This window comes from Thunnus albacares, chromosome 6, assembly GCF_914725855.1.
Source record: "Thunnus albacares chromosome 6, fThuAlb1.1, whole genome shotgun sequence".
Classification (NCBI taxonomy): domain Eukaryota; kingdom Metazoa; phylum Chordata; class Actinopteri; order Scombriformes; family Scombridae; genus Thunnus; species Thunnus albacares.
Genome location: NC_058111.1, coordinates 21824729 through 21852409, shown reverse-complemented (window position 1 = coordinate 21852409; position 27681 = coordinate 21824729). Strand labels below are relative to the sequence as shown.

At 38.0% G+C, this 27681-nt stretch overlaps 1 protein-coding gene across 2 annotated transcripts; it reads right to left on the bottom strand.

Annotated features, from left to right (window-relative positions):
- Window positions 1–27681, bottom strand: LOC122983428 (transmembrane protein 255B). Of its 2 annotated transcripts, XM_044353142.1 has the most exons (10): window positions 27476–27681; window positions 24839–27166; window positions 22802–22941; window positions 21995–22057; window positions 14606–14695; window positions 12945–13025; window positions 12346–12431; window positions 12011–12170; window positions 6581–6685; window positions 1–1094 (listed from the first exon to the last, which is right to left on the bottom strand). In XM_044353142.1, exons 2-10 carry the CDS (start codon window positions 24900–24902, stop codon window positions 945–947), a joined length of 939 nt encoding a protein of 312 aa, XP_044209077.1. In that variant the 5' UTR covers window positions 24903–27166; window positions 27476–27681; the 3' UTR covers window positions 1–944. The 2 variants fall into 2 exon arrangements, with proteins under 2 accessions (XP_044209077.1, XP_044209078.1); XM_044353143.1 differs by lacking the exon at window positions 27476–27681 and having other exon boundaries at window positions 24839–27213.

Below are 27681 nucleotides of genomic sequence, written 5' to 3'. Positions count from 1 at the left end.
TGTTTATTTTTTTATAACATATATGAAGGATTACAGAATCCAGACCAATCTTTTTTGATATATTTCATTTATTTGATCAGTTGGTTCAGTGATTAATCTCTTATTCTATATAAAAATGTTCACATGTGTCACTAAGATCAGATTCAAGTTACACTGTCCTCATTTCAGTTTGTTGGCGGCACAGTCAGTTTATCCTCTGATGACAGAAACATCAGGCACAAGTCACCAGACTAATACTGTTATCTGTGACACTAACAGTAAAAAAACACTGACGGTATGCAGTTTAACCTGACACATAATGAACACTTTAACATGAAGTCATGCAAAATATCTTCTACAGGACCACAGTTAGTAAAAAAAGGAAACATAACATGTATGTATGCGACATGTAAGAGGAGCCTGAAAGGACAAATTAAATGATCACTATTTAAATTTACAATATTGCATGAAACAAGCAATTTTGTGTGTGTATCAGTTTGTATGAGAACCTTTATCTTTTTAAAACTGTCTGTGGTGCATTTCTACTGTGTCAGGATGAGGTTCATGTTTTGTGTTTGTGTGTTTCAGGTTTCACTGATGTTTGGGATGGTTTGACTTACAGCCTACACGCCCCCTCGTACACATGCAGTCGACTTATGTACCACATTTATATTACATAACATTTCATTTACAAACATTTTACAACTTCAAACCTTTATATTTTTGAACAATACAGTGAATAATAATATTTGCATACAAATTAAAGTGAAAAACAGGAAGAACTTGGGAAACAAAATCTTTATATTGCGGCATAATATTCAAACCAGCATATCTTTGCTTTTATCAGTACCTGCTTCCCTTCCTTTCCACTGAACAATAATAATAAAGCATCTGTTTGTCCCTTTGTCTGTCCTCTCTAGTCAGTTTCTGGTGAAGCGCTGCAGATCGGGGGGTGCCGGTGGAGCTCAGGCTGAGATGCTGTGGATTCTGTAAGGCAGCAGGCTGGACGGCGGGGCGAAGGGAGGAGGGTTGGATTCTGTATGAGGAGTCGACGATGAGGGAAAACTCTGTGAGGCGACTGTCCCTTCTGCTGGGGGGAAATACACAGAGGCTCCCTGGATGAGCAGGACAGGATGAGAAAGAATGAGAGAAGAAGAAAAGTAGAGTTTAATGTAGGGGAAATAATTCATCTGCCCACTGTCCCACATATGTGTACTAAAGACATTTCATAATGACTCACAATAAATGTAATGAGTCATTGCCTTTCCAATGACGAAATTAAGAAGAAAAAAAGCTGAATGGTCTAATCTACGGTATCTGGTATTATTAGTAAAATCTTCCATTGATCAGTTTGACAAAAAACATCCACTTATAAGCTTTTTCCAAACCTTTCAAAACATATCAATGTTTTTGCTGTTTCCACGGTCAAGGCTGAACTTTCACAGTCAATCTTTGATTAGTTTCTGTTGATATAAATTCCAGTAAACAGCTTTATTGAGGATTATTATGAGACTGGTTTACTACTCTGATTATAAATACAGCATTCCTGGTACTAAACACATGGGTTTAATACATAGGTTGAGACATAATTACTACAACCAAACAAGTTGGTCAAATGTGGGTGGTTAAGTGTGGAGACTGCAGCGGTAGATTTATACAACTTCTGTTTGTGGGATAGTGCTGATTTTTTTTTTCAGAATTAAAGGTTTTTCACCAAAAAAACATTGTGTGTGCACTTACTTTATACTTCACAAAACACTTATAAAGCATAGTTTTAATGTTCTAAAACCTCCATTGTTTATTTTTTCCATTTTTATTGGTGCACAGCTACCTTTTCAGGCACATTACCATCGCCAAATTTTGAAATGTGCATTTGTATGAAAGTAAGGGAGGCACATCAAACAGAAGTGTGTGTCATGTCACCCCACGTGCTCATCAACCAGCTGGTAAACAAAACCAGAACCTGCTCATCAAACATCACCCTGCAGCACCACTAACGAGCAAAACTCCAGAATTGAAATGAGCAGTATTGTGCTCTGTTTTGAGGTAAATTGTAGACAAACAGGATGTGGTTTGCATCTGGATTTGGATGAATTACTGCCTGGAATTATGCAGATCAAGCTCACAGAGAAAATATCCCTCTTTAGAGCGTGATACTGGGAACAGTGATGTAAACAGTAATGTGATCTTCAATGAGAACTAAGTAGTTAGCGGTTTACCGCAGGTCATGTTCACATCACAACCAGCTGCCTGTGTTTAGCCACACATTTCCAGTTGCATCATTTTACTTTTAAATTTTAAAATTCTCGTCTGGAAACTAGATCCCACTTTGTTAGCAGATGTTAGCAGATTTCCCAGGTCATATAGACCTTTTTTCTGGAGAATGACAGAAGTGATGGAACTTCCCCCTCCTTACTATGGGAAACCCTGAAGGCAAGTATTAGGGGTAACATTATCTCATATACTGCGTATGGCAATAGACAGTGTGAAAATGGCAATAGGAGTTAACAGACCTGTATCACCGTTACTCTGCAGCCCCTTTACCCGAAATTTATAAAGAAAAAGTCAGTGTCCAAACAGAGTTAAACCTGTTAACCACCAAAGATGCTGAACACCTTTTACTTAAACCAACATTATGCAACTATTTTACCTTAAAATAACAGCTTCAAAATCATTTTGATGGTACACTGACATGTAATAGAGAGAATGGCGCCTCTTTCATTCCAACTCTGTGCCCTGAACACATGTTCTTGCACTTTGTAACTTGGGTTGAGTGGGTACCATCACCTGCAAGAAATAGTAGTCACCTGGATGTAACTCCATTTCCTGCTGCTGCTTCATATTAAAAGCTTTCCACTTACAAACTAATGAAAGGATTTTATTGCGAAGAGCTTATAGGAAGTGAAAAGTGTTTATCGCTGAGTTAGCGGAGCTTTGTTAGGGGGGCTTCGTTAGTGGTTTTATTCTTTAATAAAAACAAGTTGACACAATAAAATTTGGAGTTATTTGGAGCTATTTGTTCAGCAGATCACTTAGAAATACTGCAGAGAGGAACAGTAAAAGCAGAAACAGCCACAGTGAGAGGTTTGATGAGGAGCTGTGGATGACAGGCTCTTAGTGCATTTTCGGCAAACAGCACATCTCCATCAGGTAGCCTAAACAACTTATTTTACCTTGCAGTGAGGGTACCACAGTATTGTAACATGAGGGAACACTATTTGAAGGGGAACAGACTTCAACACTTACTGTTGTGACATCCCTTAATGTGCTTCTGGCTGATCTTATTTCTGTGATCATCAACATCTGAACCCACAGCAGCTGTGTGCTAAAATGTAGTTGCTAACAGCTATTATTATACTGACTGACTTACATTACCATCCACATCATCATCACACAGTCCAGTGGCTGCTAGTATGTATCTTAGCTCTGGCTCAGATATGGCTGAAAGTGATCGGGAAACAGTAAAATAAGGCTGATATCTGAAAATACAAACAGGAACACAGGAGAAAAATTTCAGGCGCACCTGTGCGATCAATGAAAACATTTATTCACACTTGACAGATTTTTGGCTGCCCTGTTATCAACAGAATTAAATACACCAGCGTCCTTTAATTACCAGATGTTGCAGCAGAGGCTGCTGTTGCTGCTGTTCAGCAGATGTTACATAGTCTTGCTTTAAGACACGGGGTGCTTTGTATGAACATGGGGATTGGGCAGGTTGTCTATTGACCCAACAGTTGAAGAGCAGAACTGCATCACGATTAATTCAACAAATTTGCAACAGCTTGGACACCCTTACAATGGACCCATGACCCCTAACGGTGCTTTCAGAATATTCTACTCCCAATTACATACATGTAAGGCTCCAGATGACACCTCTGAAAGACAAGGATCTCACAAACTGCTCTTCATTGCGTCCAGTTTCACTCCTTAATGTGGACATAAGGATACTAGCAAAGGTAGCAGCAAAGATTTCACCTACTGTAAATTCTGAGGATCAGACAGGATTCATGAGGAACCGTCATTGCTTTACAAACATTCATAGACTCTTAAGTGTCATTCATTCTCCCGCTCCTACTAGTCCTTAGATAGTAGTCTCTCTTGATGCTGAAAAAGCTTTCTTCTTTTTTTTTTTTTTTACCTCTTTTTCACTGTGAAACAGTTTGTATTTGGAGACAAAATATCCTCCTGGATGTCTTTACCTTATACATTTCCCATTTTTTTGTTTTAACCCTTGCCAATGAACCCCTGTCTATAGCAATTAGGGCTAGTACCATGTTCTCTGGGGTCAGGAGATGGGATACTGAGCATAAAGTTTCCCTATATGCTGAAGATCTGCTTCTTTACATATCTGACCAGGTATCCAGCATTCTGCATATTTTATCTATTCTCAGTGTATTTGGACGTTTTTCAGGTTATAAACTAAATATACAGAAATGTGAATGTTCTATTAACAACTTGGTTCAGAACATATGTCAGTCCCACATACCTTTTCTTCTTTCCAAGCCAGGCTTTACATACCTGGCTGTTAATATCAACAGGTCTGTTCATGCATTTCAGGAACATAACTTCACTGCCCTGACAACTAAAATGAAGCCTGATTTGCAGAGATGGAGTGGCTTATGCCTCCTAGCTGGTAGGGTACAATCTGTAAAACTGATGTATTGCCAGGCTATCTATATCTAGTTCAATGCCTTCCAATTTTTCTCCTTAAAGTATTCTTTCACAAGATTAATAGCATTCTTTCATCATTCATTTGGGGTGGCAAAAACCCAAGGGCTCGCATATCCCTATTGCAGAGACATCTTGGCTCACCAAACCTCTTCTGTTATTATTGGGCCAACCTACAAAACGTTTTGCTTTGGTTGAATAAGCCAGAGAGAAACTGGTGCCAATTGGAGGCTAAATCTTGTTGTACATCCTCTCTTGGAGCCTGTAGTAATTTAACATTATTGCCCTCTAAGTACTGTAATAACCCAACTGTCATTTCCACACTGAAAATCTGAGGCCAAATTAGACAGAGATTTGAATGGACTTCACCCTCTGTTTCAGCAGCCATTTGTAACAACCACCTTTTTTTGCCTGCCAAACTTGACTCTGGCTTCATCCATACTTAAGATCAGAACAGGCTGGGAGGCAGAGTTAGGGTTTCCATTCTCTGATCAGTGGTGGGAGGAGGCACTGGAACGTGTAAATGCCTCTTCATCATAAGCCAGGTCATAAAGTGCTCCATAAAATTCACTCCAATAAAACTAAATTATCTTAAATATAACCTGAAATAGCAGATGTCTGCAGCAGGTGCTCTCAAGCACCAGGGGACTTATCCCATATGTTTTGGTCATGTCTAAGGCTGGCTGGGTTTTGGTAATCCTTCTTTGACACTATATCCATCTCCTCAAATTTCTATCTTTGGGGTTCCTTGGGAGGATGCGGGTCTATCTGCTAAACAGACTAGTGTCATTGGTTTTTCCTCTTTAATTGCCTGCTGAAAAATACTCCTACATTGGAAATCAGACACTCCCTCACCAACTACATCCTGTCTTTTTTACAACTGGAAAAAAAAATCTAATTTACAACCAGAGGGTCTGTTTTTTTCATACAACCCCTGATCTCTTATTTCAATAATTCACAGAATATATCCCCTGATCATTCAGATTAATATACTGACTTGACTCATTTGACTGACTCATCCTATGACACTATGTCACTGACATCCCAAATAGACACACAGAATAATGTAGGCTGGAAACCCTAATGCTAGTTCATATCTCAGTTATCTCAGTCAGGGTCCTCAGTTTTTGATGTTGTGTACTTTGTATGTATGTTTATATGTATGTATGTGGGGTAGGGGTAGAAGGGGTGGGAAGAAGGGGACACCTATTGAAAAAATGAAAATATTTGTAAATTTGTTGGTGATACATATTCTCACAATTAAATATTGTTTACTGTTACTTTTATATTCTTTGTTATATCTTATTTCCAAAGTGATTGTTCTATTTTATTCTAATTTAAAATATTTAATATTTGTTAATATATTGTTTGTGTGTGTAGCATGAAGGGGGCTACAACAGCATTTCATTGTGCAAAAGTTTGCTGACAATTAAAATGAACCTTGAACCCTAAAAAATGCAAGAAGTACCATAAAAAACAAGAAAAATTTAAATGGTACAAACCATTGTTGTTTGTTTCTTCAATTAATAGTAACTTGTTTTCCATGTAGTATTGTTTTCACTTTATATGCATTTAACAAGTCCTACTCACTAGTGTCAATTACATTTGTTGCAACTTATTGCTTTGTCTGTTCAGTTTTTACGTACAGAATCAGACTGATGGAGCTCATTCAAACCCTGTTCTACAGAGAAATAGGATGGTACTTCCTGGATATAAATGATTTTCAATTGACTGTGAGTCAAAGGATGTGGGTTGAGGTTTGTGTTGTTTGCATGACTGAGTTAGTCTCACGAACACAGATAAAGACAGAGAGAGCGATCAAAAGAGAAACATAAAGAAGAGACTGATGCAGTTTTCTGCTAGTGTGTGTGTGTGTGTGTGTGTGTGTGTGTGTGTGTGTGTGTGTTTGTGTGTTGCAGTGCACACTGACTGTGTGGAGCTGGTGTGCTCTGTGTGTGTTGGCGTCCATCAGCAGAGGAGCTGTGGGGGAGGATGCTGCACTCTCAGAGGGCTTGGACGCTTGGCTGCTACTCCTCTGAGACAAATAAAGAGAAACACACACACACACACAAAATATTATCATACATTCGAAGAAACAGAAACCCACAGAGACACAGTTTGATTTAAATCCCTTCAAGAGCCATAAATTTATATTAACAACCTGTAACGATCTGTTAAGTTTCTTACATATACAGCTCAATGCATAAACATAAATGAAAACTGTCGTGCTCAGACTTTCGAAATGAAAAGATTAAGATGATCTGAACACTCTGTGCACAATTATGGAAAGGTCAGCACTTATAGGGTGGGTCACCACGGACAGACTCATGTCTCTCCTCCCAAATGAGAAATTCAGTTGGAACCATCACAATTCAAACATCTTATTTACATGACTGAAATCTGTGCAAATGTGAATGTGACCCTGTAGTTTGGACTTGGAGATTGAACTGAAAGCTTCAAAATCAGTTCAGTCAGAGACACTGTCAATTAATCAATCAATACATCAATCAATCAATCAATCAACTAGTTTGATTAAAAATATCCCAAATATCCAAATATCTGAATTCTTTATTCTTCTATGATAGTAAACTGTCTGTTTTGTGAACTGTGAACTGTCAGGACAAAACAAGACATCTGAGGACGTCACTTATTGACATTTTCCACCATCCTCTGACACTTTATAGATCATATGACTCATTGATTAATCAAGAAAATAATCGCAAGCGCGATTTTGATGCTCCGCCTGAACTAACACTAAGTTTAATCTATAATAATAATAATGATGTTATAATATTAACTGTCTGATGCTGAGTCATTTCACCACGTTGTTTTCTACATGTTATTCTGCATCCCAGTTGCTTTAGGTCAGGTTGTGGTTCAAAAAGCTAAATTTTTTCGAGCTGCTTTGTGGCACATCTGACACTTGGTGTACACAGTTAGTGACGAGTGGTCTTTCATGGTCATTTTGGTGATGCATACATGCATTCTTCCCTGCAAAATAATTTTTGATGAATCTGCGCCTCAGTGTTGTTTTGGTCTCCATTTGGGTGGTCTGTCTGTAGCACACTTGAGGTTAAACCCCAAACTGTTGGGAATCTATAAATTTTACAAACTGTTACTTTCCCTGCCTTTTTATATAATCTGCTGCAGCCAGATAGGAAAAAAAAAAGTTAAACATCTGCAAAACAATTAATGTAAATATTATAACATGATCAATCTTCTCATAGGTATGAAGCAAGTATGGGATGGACAATACTGGACAATAAGTCACCACTCCAATAATGGAAACCTCAGGGACTCTGATACTAGATTCATTTCACGCTGAGGAGTAATAACATTTCCACTCCTACATGGAAGTTTACTTAGAGTATTTTCACACCACACACACATCATACAGGACGTGGAATGTGGGAGAGTGGTTGACTGATCAATGATTTAAGTATTTAATCATATTAAATTCCAGACCATGAGGAGGAAAATCTGAATACATTCCAACTGCTGATCTACAGATAACTGAGAGAAAACTATGACCGTTCAGGAAGTCTACTCCCTAAATTATTTACAGAAATACTTTTTGCATGGTATAATAGAGAGATGGTAGCTTTGGCAGCATTCGGTGAAGGATGATGGCAGGACAGAGTCTGTGTGGTCTGTGGGCAGTATTTGGGGTCACTCGGTGCAGATCAGCTCAATCTCTGGCAGCAGAGGACCCACTGAGCTCTCAAAAGACCACAAACACGCTGAATCTTTGCTGTTTAATGAGGCTAGGTTAGCAGTTTTCAATGCAGATTTTAGTGGGACAGTTGAAACTGATTCTGAGATCCAAAACCAGTCAGACTGAGGTTTTTGTTTTGGTTCAGTGCTATCCAGGCAGCTAAACCATGACAATTGGGGTCAGGGCTGAGATTGATATCAGCTTGGTGTCGACCAGGCTGGTTCCTTGGACAGACAAATCAAGCAGAGCTGGAACTAACTATTATATTTTTTTTTCTCAATAAATCTTTTGGTCTTCAAAATATAATAAATTAGATCAAACATTTGAGTTAATGTCTTCAAATTGCATGTTTTGTCTGACAAACAGTCCAAAACACAAAGATATTTGACTTACCAACATAGAGGGCTGTAAATATTCAAATATGAATATTTGAGAAGCTGGAAAATGTGAATTTGTAGCATTTTTGTTTATAAAAAAAACAGCTTAAAACAATTAATCCATCATTAAAGAACAAAGTTCTTGTTCTTCCTTCCTCTTCTGTCTGTTCTCTGGACAATAAGATGTCCAGACCAGTTATAGATTTCAGTTGGAAGGAGCAGCGACCAGGAGCAGTGGCCCTTATCTTGGTGCAAAGCCTAAGGATACATCACTTACTGTATTATTAAATTTGGACATAGCTGGTATATATTACCATATATCATTCTGAGAGCAATTTCCCCCCCCAAAGTTGCTATCACTTGACATCAAACACAGCACATGTAGAACAATGGAAACCAAAACTTTTACTGACACTAGTTTTTGCTCCTGTAATAATGCTGTAATCTCCTTTCAAACTGAAAATCGCTGTAATAAGATGAACATGCAAAACATTTCAACAAGTTCTCAAATGTAGAAAATTATAGAAAATCTTTTTTTCTCAGCTTCCGGCTGGTTGGAAAAATGTCTTGGACTCTGTGTCTCCTCCCTAATGAAGAGGGGTTTAGCATCCAGAGATGGTTCTGCTTAACTTATCACACCTATCAGTGTTTTTCATGTTTTATTAGCTCTCGTGGTCTTTAACTTCACATCCTGTCTCCTGAGCTCTTACTTCCACTAATGGCAGAGGAGGAGAGTCACAAAGGTCAGAGGTGAACTGACCACAAGCACTACAGCCACATGAACTGATCTCAACAAGCATTACTCATCTGCAATCGATGTGTGAGTGCAGGCGCTATCGCAGTCATGTTTAGTAGTGATTTTTTTATTCTTACTGTTTTATGTTTGTCTTGCTGCACAAAAAATCTCTGATCTGAACAGAACTGGACATAGTTGTGGATTGATTTAAAGCCACACAGGCTTCAGAATATTGCAAATGACATTTATGACCTTGTGTGTTTACTTTTCTCTAAGAGACCATAAAAACATGCTGGGATCGACAGAGAGATAAGGGAGAGTTTATTATGCAGGCAAGCTGCTGCCCCAGTACACCAGAGTGTTGTTGCAACACAACAGCATTCGGACAGATGTGGACTTGAACAATTATGTGAACCTGTTACCAGTTTAGTGTTTCTGATTTGGTAGTGACTGTTCTCCAGCCATCTCACTACAGCATGCGAGACTCTTAACAGTCATACTCTCATGGTTAAGTAAACCAGACTGATTTTCTTTCCCTCAAATGCATAATGTGGTCTTGAGATCATCTGTTCAGGCTGTTTGTTGGTATGCTATTGAAGCAGCACCACATTTACCAAATTAGATGTAACTACGATTAAAAATGCTTGTCATGGATTAGGAACACATTGCATTCCCACCAGGTTTTGTTCCACAAATCCTAAAAATCCTGCACTCAATTTTAGCCATTTTATATTCTTTACACCTGACATCAGTCCCAAGTATATACTGTATGGAGTACTTACTTTGTCTTTCCTTGAAATGAGATTGAATTTAGTAGATAACATGCAAGCATGCAACCAAAGAATGTCAAGACCACAAACTTGCAAAGTATCCATCATTTGGTGTTTTAAAACACCACCCAATGTTATAACCCCTCTGTGAAAGAGATTAAAGCTCTTGGCTGACACTTGTTAAATACACAATGAAACAGCCTGGAACAAAATAAGCATTTTATAAGCCCATTAAATAGTTGACCATGCTAAGATATAAAGCCAAGAATAAAGTTAGCTTTCTGTTAGCGGATATCCCATAAACTTCAATATTAAAAGTAATAGCTCAGGCATGAAGTTACGACTTTAAAAGCTGCACAGAAAATGAAGGTTCAGTTGCTGTGTAACCATCTCTAAAATTTTCATAATGAACTCCAGGCCTCTTCTAAACCCACTTGTCTTTTCAGTGTAATGTTCATCAGCCGATCATGGTGGGATGATTCTCACTGACAGGTCTGGAGACTGCGTTTACATCGTGCCTTGAGCCAGACATAATCTCTTCACAATGAGTCCCATATTGGGCTTGCACGGTAGAACATTGTGGACAGCACATAGTCAAAATTTCCTGTACTTTGTGAGCCACATCCCCACACTTATCCATTGTTTTCTTATAAATTTACAAGTGGACATCTTGTGCATGAAAAACAATCAGTGAGAAATGCTTCACGCCAGGAGGGTTAAGGCTTCATCGTGTGGCTGAATGCTATCAATTTTGACTTTCCAGGCAGGCGTTGTTCTGCAGGTCACCTTTGTGGTGCATCTGTTGGATATGGCCTACCATAGCCCTTTTGGCTGTCATTTAAATTTGATCCGCATGTAACGCTGGCAGTGAAAGTGATTTTCCTAAATAAAACAGTTTTCTCATTGATTATTGAAATAGAAAACAGTGCAGCATCCTGGTGACTCAGGTTTAATGCTTCACATTCATGATGTGCTTCCCGCCTCCTTTGCTTTTGTGCAGAGTTTCAGTCCAACTGAACTTTGGTCTGTGAAATACTGAGAGCAACCAGCATCCAGCCAACTTTAGAGAGGTCATGGGACAGATTTCTCTCTCAGAAGGTATTGATTGTTGCCTTTCCTTGTTTGTAAAACTGCAAGGTGAAAACAGCAAGCACCAGAATATGAAGGATGCTGCATAGCAGGCAGTGAGTGTTTGATAAATACTTGGATCAGCTTCAACCTCTGCCAAAATCCCTGCCTACGTTATTTCAGGTTCATCCAGATTTGATGTTTTTTGCCACAGTGTAAGAAACTATGGTGATTGTGTGACAACACCACAAAGTTGCTGTCAACTTAAAAAGTAAAAATAAAAACAGTCAGTGAAAGTTGTACGCATATGTGAAGAGACCAATTCTCGTTCTCGGTGGTGTAAATTAAGGTAAAGACAAAGTGCTCCAGCTTGTTTTGGAGTGCTTCTGCCTCCTGGTAGCTAAAAATCAATGAATGCTGCTTTAAATCCATCTAAAGTTACATAACTCTTCCCATTGTGCAGACAAAAATGTTTCATTATTGAAAAGAAAGAGAAACCCTTACATATATCCAGAAAAAAATCCCATTTAGCCTTCTGGGCAGGTCTGATTTATGTCTGTATGTGTGGATATAACAGTAATATACTTACTTGCTCTTAACTGCAATGTAAAATAAAATCATGTAACCATGTGCACACACAAAATGCACTTTAGAAATGTGCATGTGTGTGTGTGTGTTTGTTTGTGTGTCTTACCAAGTCCTTGATGCTGCCAAGTACTGCTGTGGTCAGTATGCCTGTGAAAAAGGCCACGAGGTTCAGTCCAGTGAGGGTCCAGATCAAAATGTACAGAGTGAAAACTTCCTCACAGCTGCGCACTCCAACAAACTCGTAGTAGTTGCTGAGATAGCCTCCGCTGGAGAACAAAACAACAGCTTTGATTTATTGGACAAAAATTGGAGGATGACAGGTAGAAATAACAAAAGCCTGTGACCCTCTGAGATGGTGCGCTGGTGTGATAATGTGTGCTTATTTAAAAAACAATGGTACGACAGTGGTAATAATACATGCATGATGATGCATTGTCTCACTTGGCACAGTCGTACAGGTCGCAGCAGTAGCAGGTGCCACTTCGTACCGTCATGCTGCAAGACTCCTTTACATTCCAACACGACACCTGCAAGAAGAGACAAGTTCAACTGTACCACAGTGCACTTCAGATAAGTCTATGAAGAGAAATTAGTCTCAGTACTGATGACATATTGAGACTGAATTCTCTCTTTATAGTCCAGTACAATAAACCTGAAGCTGAAGAGGAAGCCCATATAGCATATGGAAGTGAACTACTTCAGGCAATGATGTGGCACTGCTGGCCTTCTTCTGGCCGAGACAAAATGAATGTGAACCTGAAATGGCCCACATGTTAAATAGCAAATATGGCCCCAATATCCCAAATCAAATGTGGGCCTTTTTTGGTAAAGATGCAGTGCTCTCAGGTATGTCAGTACCTCCCAAAGGAAGATGTCACAGTTATTTTTGAGTAAAGTGGCATTGTATTTTACATAAATTCATACTCTGCTGGATTGGTCGATCCTTTTTCCCCATTAGTGCCTGGAGGATTGTCAGTTGCCTCTAGTAGTATAGTATAAAATACTACTCATCATTCACATAGTAACACAGCAGTACTCACAGAGGTGTAGAAATTTTCATAAATGTAGCTGCTGCCACTGCTGTAATACTGGCATCTTCCTGCTTTCAGTGGACGCATGTCCTGGCAAAGATTTACGAAGAAATGTCAGCCACAAGTTCCATTTCAAAACAAGACAGATCCAATTTTAGTGAGAACAAAGTGAGAAAAAAATAAAAAATGAACTGACATTTATTATACAAGATAATCCAGATGGCCATGCGTACAATATGACAACAACACAAGCTTTTCCAAAACACACTCAGTCCACTTTGATTGAATATTGTTTTATGGCTCTTTAGAATTGGTAAAACAAAGGTGGAAATTGTTTCTCCTGATCGCTATATTGGCAACATTTTGAGATATATATTATGGAATATATCATATAACACTTTGTCAGAAGTTGCTTTGTCCATCATGGCCTCTAAGTGTGTGGTTTGACTTGGACCTACACTGATGTTGACTGGAACTATGAAGTTTTGGAAACTCTGTTCCAACAATTGTGTGGTTAAACAAAACTCAACACAACCGGTAATTTGCTCTTTTTTGTTCTGATTAATGATTGTTCGTCTTTCGAGGGAATAATGTTGACCAGTCAATGATGTTGTAGTACAAAAACAAAAACAAAAAGGGCTACATCTTAAAGTGGTTATTTTAATATTACACGTTTCCAACTATTTCCTGATGTAGCATTAAAACCAATACCATGAATATAAACTAATTAAGTTAAGAAATTAAATTAAATTAAAATTAAACACTACACAGCAAATAGACTCTTCAACACACTGAAACACTTAGAAAGGGAGGTCCCTTCTCGTAACTCTTCTGAAAGCACAGCAGTGCTGTGATTAAGCATGATTACATCATCTAATTTTTTTTAAAGGAAATTGCTGTTTATAGTTACAATAAATCAAAGCACTATTTCCCTTTTGTCATGTTTCTATTCTATGCTGCATGTAATTTAAACTTTTAAGAACATTATGGTGTCAAACAGTATTTAAAATCAGCAGTCATCCCATCCTTGTTGAATAATTTGACTGTTTGGTCCAAAAAGATAAAAAATCAGACAGACATGTAAGTCATGCACTGCTTGGTGATGTTTTTAAGAGTTGCAACAAATGTATATATGCTTCTTTGCTTTTTTAAACCAGTTGTTCTTTTAGGGAGGCTGCTTGCTCTCTATAACATTAACATCAATCAAACTCAGTGACTGTGTCTGAAAATTCTCAGTCATCCAGGTCTTCATGTCTGTGTGTTTTAGGCCAAAAGCAACTAGACTTCCTTCAATACTTCTGCAGTGATGGAGCCTCTTGGTCAAAACATCTTTAAAACCAAATCCAGTCCAGTCAAGTCCAGTTTTTTTTCTCACATGTGCTTTCACAACTGGTAATTTATGTGGTCAAACAAAACAAAAAAAACAAAAAACAAAGCTGGCGAATGTTATAAAGACTGAGCTATAATTTGTGGGAAAAATTGAGTCAAGTGTCAATATTGCCAACAGAATAATATTGGCACACACTGCGGGCCGAGAGGCTGTCCAGGTGGATCCAAGTCAACCGACGCAGTGGTTTATTATTGTTTCACAGTCTCCTATTACTGCTTAGTTTCATCATCTGATACCTATCTACTGTCACAATATACACATACGAGGGCATGCAACTCACCAGGTTTAAGACAATACAGACACCATCAATCACCAGGCACAGAAAAGAGGAGATGATCCCAAAGCTGAGGAAAACTATCGCAGCAGTCAGCTGGAGAAGGATAAAGCACAAAGGAGGGAATTTACATGTTGAATTTTTGAAATGACTTGGTTTGCATGAGAGCACAGTTTGAATGCAAGAACGCTGATTATGACTGAAAACTTTGAGTTAAATAACTTGATTTTTTCTAACAAAGTTCAAGTTTATTTAACGATATCCATAAGAATATACATACAGCAGAATGAGATATTGTTCCTCACAGGACCAGGTAATAACAATAAAAACATAAATATACTTAAATACATATACATATGTGCAGTAAAAGTGACCTGAGATAGTTAAAAAGGTGCAAATGGTTGAGTAAAATACACATACACATAAAAATGTACACATACATGCTCACACATACATGTATGTATACTTTTGTATCCCTCCAAAACACACACATACAAACCACGATTTTATTTATTTATCTGATACATGTGAAGCTATTTGGTTTCTTCGTGGGGCAGTTTAAAAAAAGAAAGTTATTTGGAAGAAAACATAGCTTTAAGTAGTTAATAGCTGTGAACGATGTCTTATTACTCCCTTGTGAAAACTACAGGATGTGAACACAGACTTTGTTTAAACATTGGGTAATACTGTTTTCCATTAAACAGCCTCTTATAACAATCTCGGCATTTGTTACATATTTTGTGCTGATACTGTATTTGTTTAATTTTTAATTGCTACTGCAGATTAATTGTATCCACTACAGTAAACTGCAGGTCAACCAGGGCAGAAGGAAACACGTGGCTGCTGTGGGTGAGATCTCTAAAGCCTTTCTCTGAAGGCCTGATATCAGAAACGTGATAGTCCTCTTTGTTTGAACAGTGACTGTTCAAAATCTTAACATTATTTCTGCCTATTTGACAGCTAACAAAGCAAGACAATTGTGTTAACATAGTGTAAGCTATATCCACTCACTGTGCAGCACTCAGAACAGACAGAGTATCTTTCTTCTATTCCTGCTCTTCATTAATCACAATCTCGGTTTACCACATCTTGGAAAAATGGCGACAGCTGAATAAATTGAATGTGAAAACAGAATGTTATTCTGCACTGAATTAGTTTCATCTCTTTCAAGTTGTTATCAGGGAAATTTATCTCACCACTGAAATGGATTAAAAGCGTGACCAAGCACAACCAGCTCTATCCAAAAACTCCACCAATGGAAGTCTTGTCCACAAATGCCCTCACGTCCCTCATGGACATGATGATCCGGTGTTTTTAACCTTTTTGACATAAACTGGGATTGTTTTGACAGCATCTTTTGATATCGTATCAGGTAAGGATAAAGTAATGACCATGAGTACTATCCTCAGATCACGTCTGGTTCTTTGAGTGTGCCTTCAGTTTGCAATGAACAATCATAAAAAAATGTATCTACCGTCTGTTTTAAATCTCTGTTTTGTTCATTCTGGCACATTGCTCCTTGAGTGTTTTTTTTTTTTTTTACATTTGTTTGTTTTGTTTGTTTCACGAGTTCCACATTGCCTGGATAAGTATTCAAAACATATACAAGTGTTTTTTTTGTGTTATATCATGTAGTGTTTTACTGTATCAACTCATATTCCATTATATGTAGTGTGTGTATGATATAAACTGTGTTTATGTTGGAAGCCATGGAGGTGATGTGCAGCCAGGACAGACATGTGTTGAATACACTGCTTGTTAAACTCCACTTAAAATAAATTACACTCTCACAACTTGCCAAACTTTTAGACATGTTTGGATGGCAAAACGGGTTTGTTTCACTCATACCCCAGCCTTGACCAGCAGCAGGTTTGTCCTGAATTCAAGAGGGCATACTATGCACTTTTCCAGGTCTATATTTTTATTCTGGGGCTCTACTGGAATATCTTTGCATGATCTACAGTTAAAAAAAACTCCATATTAATCCTGTACTGGCCTTTTATGCAGTCACTCAGTTCAGCCTCTGTCTGAAACAGGCCGTTTTAGCTCTTGTCTCTTTAAGGCCCCCCTCCCGATGTTCTGATTTATTAGCATATGGAGGTTGCGTCTCAGCGGACTTCCGTTGGCTCGGGAGGTAAACAAACAGTTGCAGTAAGAATTTCACTTCTTTTACTCATTCTTTACTCAACATGGAGACTTCCTAAATACATCCATACATGTTTGAGCCAAACTATGATCCGAAATATGAGAGTGGACAACGTAGACAACACATAAAACCTTGGCAACAACCTTAGCACCAAAGGCTAAGAAGTGGACAGCCATTTACGGGCATATGCAACAAGCCGACGTCAGCTCATCGTCAAAGTAGAAAAAAACTTCACAAACGGATCGTGCAGAACAGGCTGAAGCCCTGGCTTTTGACTTGCAGGGAGCATTTCTACATATGTTAACCTCAAGTTTTGGAACCAAATTTAACATAGATATCCAACATCATAACAATTTAATAAGAAAGAAAATCACAAAAAGCATATGTCCCCTTTAAGACAACAGGGTGATTTAAATTAAAAGCATGAATGTGGTCAGTGAATTTAAGGCCAATCTGACAACGCGATTATGCATTTACCATGCATGCAAAGTTGACTTCTGAAGCCTGTGGATGAGGAAGAAGAAAAGCACATGCTGTCTAAAAAGGACAGAGTTGTTGTTTTAATTGTAAATTTTAATTGTAAATTCTTTTAATTGTAAATTCATCTTCAATTATATATTTCTTGAGCATTTCTTGAGAAAAAAGGTATAACACTTATCTGAGTATATCAGACCATAAATATATGGCCCAGACATGACACTGATACATGGGTGAGGAGATAATTAACTTTTGGAAAGTTTGTTTAGAGAACATTTTAGAATAACATGATTACAGCAGGCCAGTCCATTTACGTAAGCAACAACATACACAGCTCTTTTCTTAGAAATAATCAAATTACCTCATTTCCCATTCTCATACTGTGACCAGACATACTTTTGTTACTTCTATCTAATGTACTGTTATTAGCTCTTAAATTGTTTTGACTCAGTAAAATGTCACCAGTGAAAAAATAAAACTCAGTCAGTGATGAGCAGATAGAGGTATGTGTCACAAATGTAGAAATAACACTGGGACTAGTTGCCTAATCTAGAGCTGTATTTTAGTGAAAGCAATGTATGTTGAAGGACTGAAGCGCAGATTAGCATCTAAGTCTGTTTTTCCCCTTATTTCTACTGCAATGATTTACTGTAAGCTTCATATACAGAACAGGATATACATCTAAACAAGATTAAGAGTCTACAGCCATGTTAGTGGCTCTGTGAGGCTAAATGTTCACATCAGCATGCTAACATGCTCAGAATAATAATGGTAGCATGTTGATGCTAAGAATAATGTTAACCATGTTCATTCTGTTGGTTTAGCATGCAAGTATTTACTAATTTGCGCTGAACATAAAGTGCAGCTGTGGCTAATGGGATTGTCATGTGTTTTGCAGATATTTGGTCATAAACCGAAGTATTAGACAAAATTAAATTTTGACCAGATGTTGTTAGATGGAAAGTCAAGAGATCAAAGTTATTGCAATTTGGCCTTTGGGGACCATGAAAGTGTATACCAAATTTCACAGTAAGCCATCCAATATTTGTTTGAGACATTTCAAGGTGCTGGAGGGAAAGTCAGAGAATCACCAAAGTTGTTAGAAGTATCCTCTAGGGACCTTGAATCATTTGTAAATTTCTGGAAATCCATCTATTAGTTGTCAAGATATTTCTCTTTGGAGCACAAGTGTCATCCTTGTGGTGGTGCAAGAGGAAAAGTCAGGGATTCACCAAGGTCAGTAAAAGAGTTTTAAAATCTAGAGTTTATTTGCTCCGGTCCAATTCAGTGAATGAGTTGGTTTGGTTTCTTTTCGGAATTCAAGCGAACCAAAATGCATCACTAAAAGCCCTGAGGTGTAGGCTATCTGGAGCGGGAGCAAGAATATAAAAACAGGAAGAGGGTCCAGAAGAAGGTGCTATTAGTCCAAATATCAAGAAGGCAATGTTCTTCGTTGGGCTAGTCCAGGCCAGACCTCAATTCAATCTCCGGCTAGCTGCTAGCAACTGTTGATTTCACAAATCCGCATCCTAGTCTGCGAAGTGCACTATAGTTGGGTCGGATCTACATTAGGTTGGATCACATTCTCACCACAAATTAACTGCTCCAGTGTTCATTTGGGACTGGACCAAGACCACATCCTCAAAGGATCGCAATGTTTTTTTTTTTTTTTGGTCAGCACAGTATTTTTTCTGTTTTCAAACCTGTCCAAACAAATCATACCAAGGGAAAAAAACAAACGAGTCCAATTCAACTGGGCTAAACAAAGCAGGTTTGAAAATGCTTTGAAATTCATCCTCTGGAGATAATGAATGTGTGTACAAAACTTTATAGCAATCCATCTCATAGTTGTTGAGATAAACGGTGGACCGAGTGATCAACTGGCAGATAGACATTGCTATCCAGCCATATGCCGCTAGCATTGTTCAAAACATTGAACATGTAGTTAGGCTAGTTAAATAAAATGACACAAAGACACAAATACGCACTACAGTACATTCAGATGATGAATACCAGAAAGATTCTCATGAATTAGCTCATTTGTGTGATAGCTGCCAGTGTTTTATATTTGAGAAACTGTACACTCATTAATCAAGAACAGATTTTAAAAAAAGGTTTAAAAGAGGCTCTAAAAAAGTGGTCTTAAATACGCACATGATAGCTATACATATGATATCATGCCAAAGACTGAGGCTAAAGCAGGAGGGAAAAATTTGTGTAACAGGGTGCTATCAGCATTTAGGGTAAAATAGCAGCTCTGTACTGGTCTTTATTGGACTTTGGGATGTTTACACCACAGCAACCCTGGCAAATGTTCGTGTTTTCTATTTTCAAAACTATATTTTCAGTTTTTGTATTACAAAAGAAAATGACAAGCCAAAGTGTTTTGCAAACATAACGCTATCTTGGGTAACACTAGCTGCGGTTTTATGGGGCCAGAATAGTGGCAGTTAAATTTTGGCAATGAAAACAAAACCTGAATTGAAAAAGAATTGGCGTTGCAACACTTGTATTGGAAAAAGTTGTACTGGCACTGAAAAAACTCCACTGAAAAATAAAACACGGGCATTAAAAAGATTACGATATTATTATCTTACTTTATTTTGGTATTTTTTGCATTATGATGTGTTTTCCCTGTCATTTGTCAGTGACAGGGTTTTTTTTTATGCTGTCAGCTTTTTTCAGTGTCACTGGTTTCAACTCTGTCAGCGTTTTGGTGTAGACAGGAGGGTTTTTGCTGGGCCTACATTAGTATGCCTTGCAGTCCGACAAAGATATCCGAGGGCGATGGTATCTTGGCGGAGATTTTGAGTGACAGTGTTGTAATTTTTGCTCTTGGACTATTAATATGTCACTTTATTAAGTTTTAATATTTTTTAAGCGATAAAGAAACCATGTAGATTCCCAATATGTGGTCAGTTTATCCAAATAACACCTGTTCGTAAATCTGTTACGATGTTTTCAGAGATCTGAGGAGCCGCTGGCCGGGTGAGGCCAGCTGGTCATCTGGCAGCAGCAGCCAAAGTCCTCTGTCATCATCCCAGAGAGAAAATGATCCAGTGAACTAATCTGCAGCTCTTTGGTGATATACCACTGGTTGTAATGTTTCTGCACAATCTAACAATTGTAGTTGCCACATTAGTTTGTCTGAATGTTAAGTGAAGCTTCATGTTTTTACTGGACAGAACAACAGCACTGCCTCTGGGGCTCTATATGTACAGATATCACCACATTTCAATAAATATAAATGTATTAAAATGAGCAGATCAGTCTATATTAAATTTTGTTTTATTTTATGCCAAGTCCTCAACACGCCTACCTGACTGTACTGTGACAAAATAATCTCAGCTCCAAGCTCCACTAACAAACTTTTTGTAGTAAATTTTTGCAGTAATTTTTGTTGGCAGGTGGGATTTGTTCATCTTCCACCTGAATGCGCGCTGTGCTGACGTAAGTTACGACGACACAAAATGCGACAATTGGTCCAAATCACAAGCCGTCTGTTGATTTGGCCATTTCATGCAGAAAAGTTGTGGTAATTTAGCAAAATTGCAAGCTCTCGAAAATATTGCAGAGATTTCTTGAATTTGTGTTAATAATTGATACAGTTTAGTAGAAATTTGACAACAATTCCATGAGACCCATCATGTTTTTTCCAGTTTGAAGAGCAGAAGAAAGCTAGCTAGCCAATAAGCTAGTCAGCCAGACATGCCAACTGCGATTGCAGCTTATAGTGCAACAAAGTTCACTCCCTTTTGGCAGGTTGGGGCTAGGTGTACACAGTAGGGGTGGGACAAAAAATCAATATTGCAACATATCGTGATATTTCCACTTGTGATAAATTATTGATACACTGCTACCAAGTATCAATATGTTTTTTTTAAACATAGGACCGCTCAGAATTGATTCAGCTACTTTGGCTTACCACTACAAGAGCACCACTACACTCCGTCTCCTTATGTAGACATTGAACAAACTGGTGGTGGTCAGGCAATTATATGTGACAACGAAGAAGAAATGCAAGTAAAATAACCAGCTATGATCAGCTGCTGTCAGACTCTCCATGAACACGTTGGAAGCACAGACAGTCCGCCGGAGCTTTGACAGTCACTAGAAGTACATACATGGCTCTTTGTAAAAGTTTCTGTGCGGTACCTGTGTTGTAGCTGAGCTAGCAGCTCTACTACGAGAGGCTCTCCAGTGTGTCTGTGGGGGAGGGTCAGTATGTAGCTGTAGCCCTGCTGTTTATCATGTTAACGTTGCCGTCGATAGCCCTGAATGTCTCTTAAAGTTTTAAATATAGCATAGTTAGTTATCAGCAGGTTGTGTGTTGTGTTTACTGCCACAGAAAAGGAATAAATATCTCAGGGTATTAGCATGACATCACCTGTCTGTTGTTTCTTATCAGACTTGCTAACAGGACGAGCAGCTCAGTGAAACTAATGTACTGTCAAGAAACATTGTAAATTATCTGACTATTTCCTGCTCTTTGAAATAATTTTTTTCTTTCTTCTTCAGTTACAGATATCGTGATATATTTTAGAGTGTTTCTTTGTGATATATCGTGTATCGCAGAATCGCCTTTGTTGTGATATATCGTTATCGTGAGAAGAATATTGTGACAGTATCATATTGTGAATTCATCTGTGTTTGCCACCCCTTGTGCACAGGGAAAAGATGAGGAAAAATTATGACAGAGGATGTATGTGTGTGACTGTGCGTGAGTGTGTGTGTGTCAGATGAAGTGATTCAAGTACAGCATAAGAATATACCAGCTGCTTGCGGTTTTCTTCCAGGCGGAGTCCCAGAAGTCCCAGGAATGATCCAAGGGTCAGCTGTAGAGAACATAGTATAATGAACACAGTAAGTGTTGTGCAAAATAAAGAAATACTGTTCATTTTTTTCATAAGAACTGTGACACTTTGTTATGATTTAGTTTTCTACCATGGAAATCAATCTGTAAAATGAAGAATGACAAGGCAATATTAACATTTCACAGTTATATGTATATAAATAAATCTCATTTGGTACAATTTTGTGGACATACTGTTTCAAAGGGTGTTTTAACATATAAAATAAAGCATAATTCAGCAACTGCGTGGCTGAATCTTGCCAGTGAAACTGATTATGGTGGATACAGTTCAGGAGGAATTTCAAGATCATGCTTTTCCAGGAAAAAAGAAGAAAACTTGAATGCCAGCCAAGCACCAATCACTGTAGGAAGTGTTCACGTTGATGTCTGACTAAAGCACAAAGCAATGTCAATCATCAATTTCGCAGCCTACTTAAAACTGTGTCTGTCTCAAAAAAACGCCCCTCAGACCACAATGAGTGAAACAAAACTATTGGCCGGCGCTGCAAGACTAAAGGATTGCAGCTTTAATTTCATAATGGATATCACATGCTGGAGGATATTTTGTTGTGTTTTAAAACTTCCAGCTGATTTCCTGGTAGCTACAAACTGAAAACCCAATTTTTACATCTTTTTAAAAAAAAATCATATCAATGTGTCATCTCACTGTTTCTCACTGAATAAATCATGACAGGAATTTCTCAAGGGATAAAAAAATATTGCTTACAATAACTCCAGAAGTGTAGCCAGAGACAGTCAGGCTCTCTGTGCGGGTCGATATGTAGACTCCCAGCACCACCAGCAGCAGGGACAGACTGAGCATGCCCAGTACCAGCCACAGAGCTCTCCTGACCCTCATCATCGTCTCTGCCACCCACAGAGGAGGAAGAAAACCCAAAGTCGTGTTACATGGCAAAGTACATTAAGACTGAAACATATAAGTACATGTTTGCCAGCTGTGAGCCTCCTGGCAGCTGCCTACCTGTATATTTCTAATTTAATTTCAAGGTCGATAAAACAAACTCAATTTGATTTAATTTAATTAAACTCGATTTAATTTTAAAAACAATGATTCAATCCCCATGTCTCCATCTTGTTCAACTTAAATGCCATGAATGATTACAATTCAGCCTATTGAAACTAGAGCTGCAACGATTAATTGATTAGTTGGCAACTAGTAAATTAATCACCAACTATTTTGATAATAAATTAATCGTTTTGAGTCATTTTTTAAGAAGAAAATGTCCAAATTATCTTATCCCAGCTTCTCAAATGTGAATATTTTCTGGTTTCTTTAGTCCTGTATGATAATAAATTGAATATCTTTGGGTGGAGGACTGTTGGTCAGGACAAAACAAGACATTTGAAGATGTCACCTTGCGCTTTTGGAAACACTGATTGACATTTTTCACCATTTTTTGACATTTTATAGACCAAACGACTAATCGCTTAATAGAGAAAAAAATCGCTAGTTGCAGCCCTAATTGAAACAAAGTGGTGTCATTATTCTCCATTGCTCCTGTATATTCAGTGTAAATATGGTCAACAAACAAACTATCTGAGTTTAACAAGCAAAATTCAGCTTGTAATCCTCAGGCTATATTATACCAACAAGCAGGTTTCCTATTAATAAAAAAAATAAAAGATCAGAGATAATCCCACTGAAGAGTACATACCACATTCATTAAAGACATGTCCCACAGCTGACATTACTTAGTCTGTTATTAGATACAATTTGTTGTATTCATTACATGGAGGCAACTGTTGCCACACATTAAAACATATTTATCCAATTTATCCTAAAAATGAAGTGTTTCTTTTTCTTTTCCTTCATTTCCTTGTATTTACTCAAATATGTCAGCAAATTATATGCTCATCAATCCAGCAGAACTGAAGAAAAACCCACAAATACAGTGAACAAGCAAACTCAACCAACTCTGTGCTAAAGTCTGATGATCACTGAGCCACCTACATTGTTTGTTTTTTTTTGTTTCTTCCTTTGCCAACATTGCTAAAACAAACAAACAAACAAACAAAACTTTAACACATTTGTTATAAAGCCTCTGTGTAAACTGAAGAAAAATGGCTCCAATTCCTTCTTAATTTTGTGTGTCGTTGTTAGACAAACATCACACACAGGACAAGATTATAGCTAGTAAAATGCTAAATGAGAGTTCACATATTATTTCAATTCCTCTCCTCTCTTCTTCTTAGGAAGTGCACGCAACCTCAAAACTAGTACAGTAATCTGAATTGTACAACAACATCACAGACTTTCTAAATTAAAGGATAAACCCAAACCTTCTTGCCCTGCAGTCCTCTTATTATTGAGTTTCTATGGTAAAAAGCGACTGAATTACATTTCAACAGCGTATCCTCTTGGCCATAAACTTCAGTCATGACCATGATCATTAGAGTATAAAACCACCACAGCTAAATGTGCTTTTGTGAAATTAGTCGGCACCCTGAGGCTTCTACTAAAAAGTAGACACACAAAAATGGAACACCATTAGTGACAGAAAAACTATATCGCTGAACTTTTGCAATGAACTACACTAAAAGTATAGACTCATATCAGGAAGCACACCTGTTTGTATATATTGAAAAATAAAAAAGGCAACATTTACCTGTCTCACTGATACAAATTTGATTAACATATATTAGGAAAAGGATCATTTTGGCAAAAATGGTCTAAAACCTGAACTTTTAAAGCTGTTTAACTCAGTTTCAATATGACATTAATAAAAATGCATGTGTAAATTACCTGTTGCACGGCTCTTTGGCACTGGTTTGTCCTGGCCCGCCACTCCCTGGATTCTCGCAGTCATGATAGCTCCACTTATCTGAAAGAAAGAAGTCCCTCTTCTCCCACCTGAATGCTTGCTGAACCCTGAGCAGTTGCAAGAGTCTGCTGTGTGTATGTGTGTGAGTCTACTTCTGTGCAGCTGTGTGTGCAGGGTGCATCTGCTCCGGCCTTTGCTGCATTCAAGGACAGTCGGAAACCTGTGTGTGTGCACTGCTGTCCTCACATAAGCTACTTCTAACAATTACTGGAAGCCAAAGCAATAGTAAGTAGTGGTGCCAATAATAAAAGAATATTACTCTTATAAATCAAGCAACACCATATTATTTTATTTTATGTGCTGCTGAGAACATGTGCATATCATGTGAACACATCTCCTAAAGCAGATCTTCATCAGTGGGAATTTACCTCTATGCCTGGACAGATTAAACATCTGGGGAGACAAAAATTTGCTGCTGGGCCTCTTTTAACCCCCAATTCCTCCCACTCTCCATGAAATGTGCACACTTTTCTATGTTATTACTATAAGCTGTAACAATAAAGATCCTAAAACTTGATTTTGACAGATTTTTTTTCAAGAAACCATCTAATTTAGCACTAAAGCAGCAGCAATGTTAAAAAGCCATTATCATGAGTTTTTCTTTTTGGTACATATTCCCAATCAAATTTTCAATTAAATTAGCACATAGCACTGAAGTGCCCAGGCAAGTGCCCACTTTGGCTGGTTGGTAATCCAGAATATGTATTATTAATATTATTTTTCTCTTTGTTTTGTATGTAGTACTAGAATTGGCTTTATTTTGTTATTTTAACATATAATGGTGTCTTGTCATACCATGTGGATTGGGCCAAATGTTTGGCATGATGCACTGACTAGTTAACAATGAGCAAGAACAGAAACATTATGTCAAGCTATTCAACACTATATTGTTACGATGAAACTGATGTTTCACTGTAAAGACTGCACATATGTAGGCTACAATTATATTAATAGTAAATGGTGAAATTCTGCTGCAAGCTTTGGAGTTCGTCTTTAGGCATGTCACATTTTCTCACTCAAATTTTTAGCACTAAACTTGCAGCCATGATGGCTTGGACACTGCCTCATTATTCCAGCAAACATGTGAAGAAACATACTGAAGATAATAAAATTTTATGTAAAATGACATCTATATCCAGACCAATTACACAATTACAAGGAAATTCCTGCTTTTATAGGCTGTTTTAGTTGGAAAAACACTTCATAAATCATTAATGATTATAATCATCATGGCCTTTGGAGAGTAATAACTCTAATTCATCCATATTAGTGACAAGTTTGTTAAGAGTTTATCCTTCTTTCTGTGACCACCCAATCGTCACGGTAATCAATCAAATCCCAACAGCCAGCTGGACATAGTTACAAGAAACTCTACATACAGTATTTAGAGCCAGGGAAATCTATTGCGTGATAAATCATTTTTATGGAGCAGACAGATAGGTGGAGATACCGAGATAAGAGGAGTCAGCTCTACTTAGCCCAGTTCCAAACATCTAAAGTGCCCCTCAGATCTCACACTCTGTCCAGTGATTTAATGGCCAGAATCAAATTTGAGTTAACAACATGGCCCTTCAGTCTGAGCGGCAGGCAAAGCACCAGATTCTCTTCTAAACTCAGGGATGGTTAATTGTTATTGGAGACAGTGAATTCAATCTTTAAATTCAACACTTAATCTCATGTTGTGTGGTTTTCTGGCTAGTGTATGAAACTCTTATATATAATACTATCATTTTTTGCTGGATCAGCCCTATAACCCCGAATGTCCGTCAATGACTCAATGACTGATGAGGTTACACCATTGGTTGGCCGGCTCAATGTTGGAGTTTCCCCACTGGCTGTTGCTCTTTGAAAATGAAATGGCACAGTTTATATTACGTCCTTAGGGGGCGTAACAGAAACTGTCTCGTCCCAAAATAAGTTTTAAAAACACACATTTACTGATTGAAGTGTCTCACACGAAGGCTGCGACGCTGACAGGAGCACCAACCCACAGATATAAAGAGACGCAATGGATCCAATTTACCCGCCTGCACGGTGGCTAGCAGTTAGTTAGCATGGCTAGCATCATTAGCATAGGTGTGCTGTGCTATGAGTAGCCCATAAACTGTATAAAAATAAGGTGTAGCCGTGGTGTTTCTGGTTTAACAGCCCTGTGCTGGGCAGGTCACAGGTGTGTTTACGGTGTTTGTGTGCTCTGAAAGATGTCACGGTGGTGACAGACTGTTAGCGTAGCATGCTAATGGATGAGACTATATGTTTACAGACAAATAGAAACAGATGAAAAAGCAGGGGGAGTTAAAAGATAATTAGAATAGTTATAATTAAAATAAGTTATATTTCAATTCAAACATCTCAAGATATGAGTGGAAAGTAGGCAATTGTTCTTGTACATTTTAACAACAAATTTTACTGGGACCACTACAGAAAATTGCAGATGCACACTTAATATCCAGGAATTCACATTATAGACACTACCACTGACTATCCCTGTAACAAATTGGCCACAATTTCACACATTGACCATACACAGTCAGTCCAGCCATATATGAGGTTTTTACTTTGTCTTGTTTAAATCTGGTTTCTCCTTGTTTTGGTGTAAATGATCTGCACAACATACAGCCTTGTTTAAAACATGAATTTAGAACACATTTAATCCTAAAAGAGCATGACCCTCAAAGCTTTTTACACTATTTTCATCTCCCAGTGCACTTACTGTGATCCTGGAAGTCATAGGTGGAGTTATTGGTCTGACCTGCTGGGATAC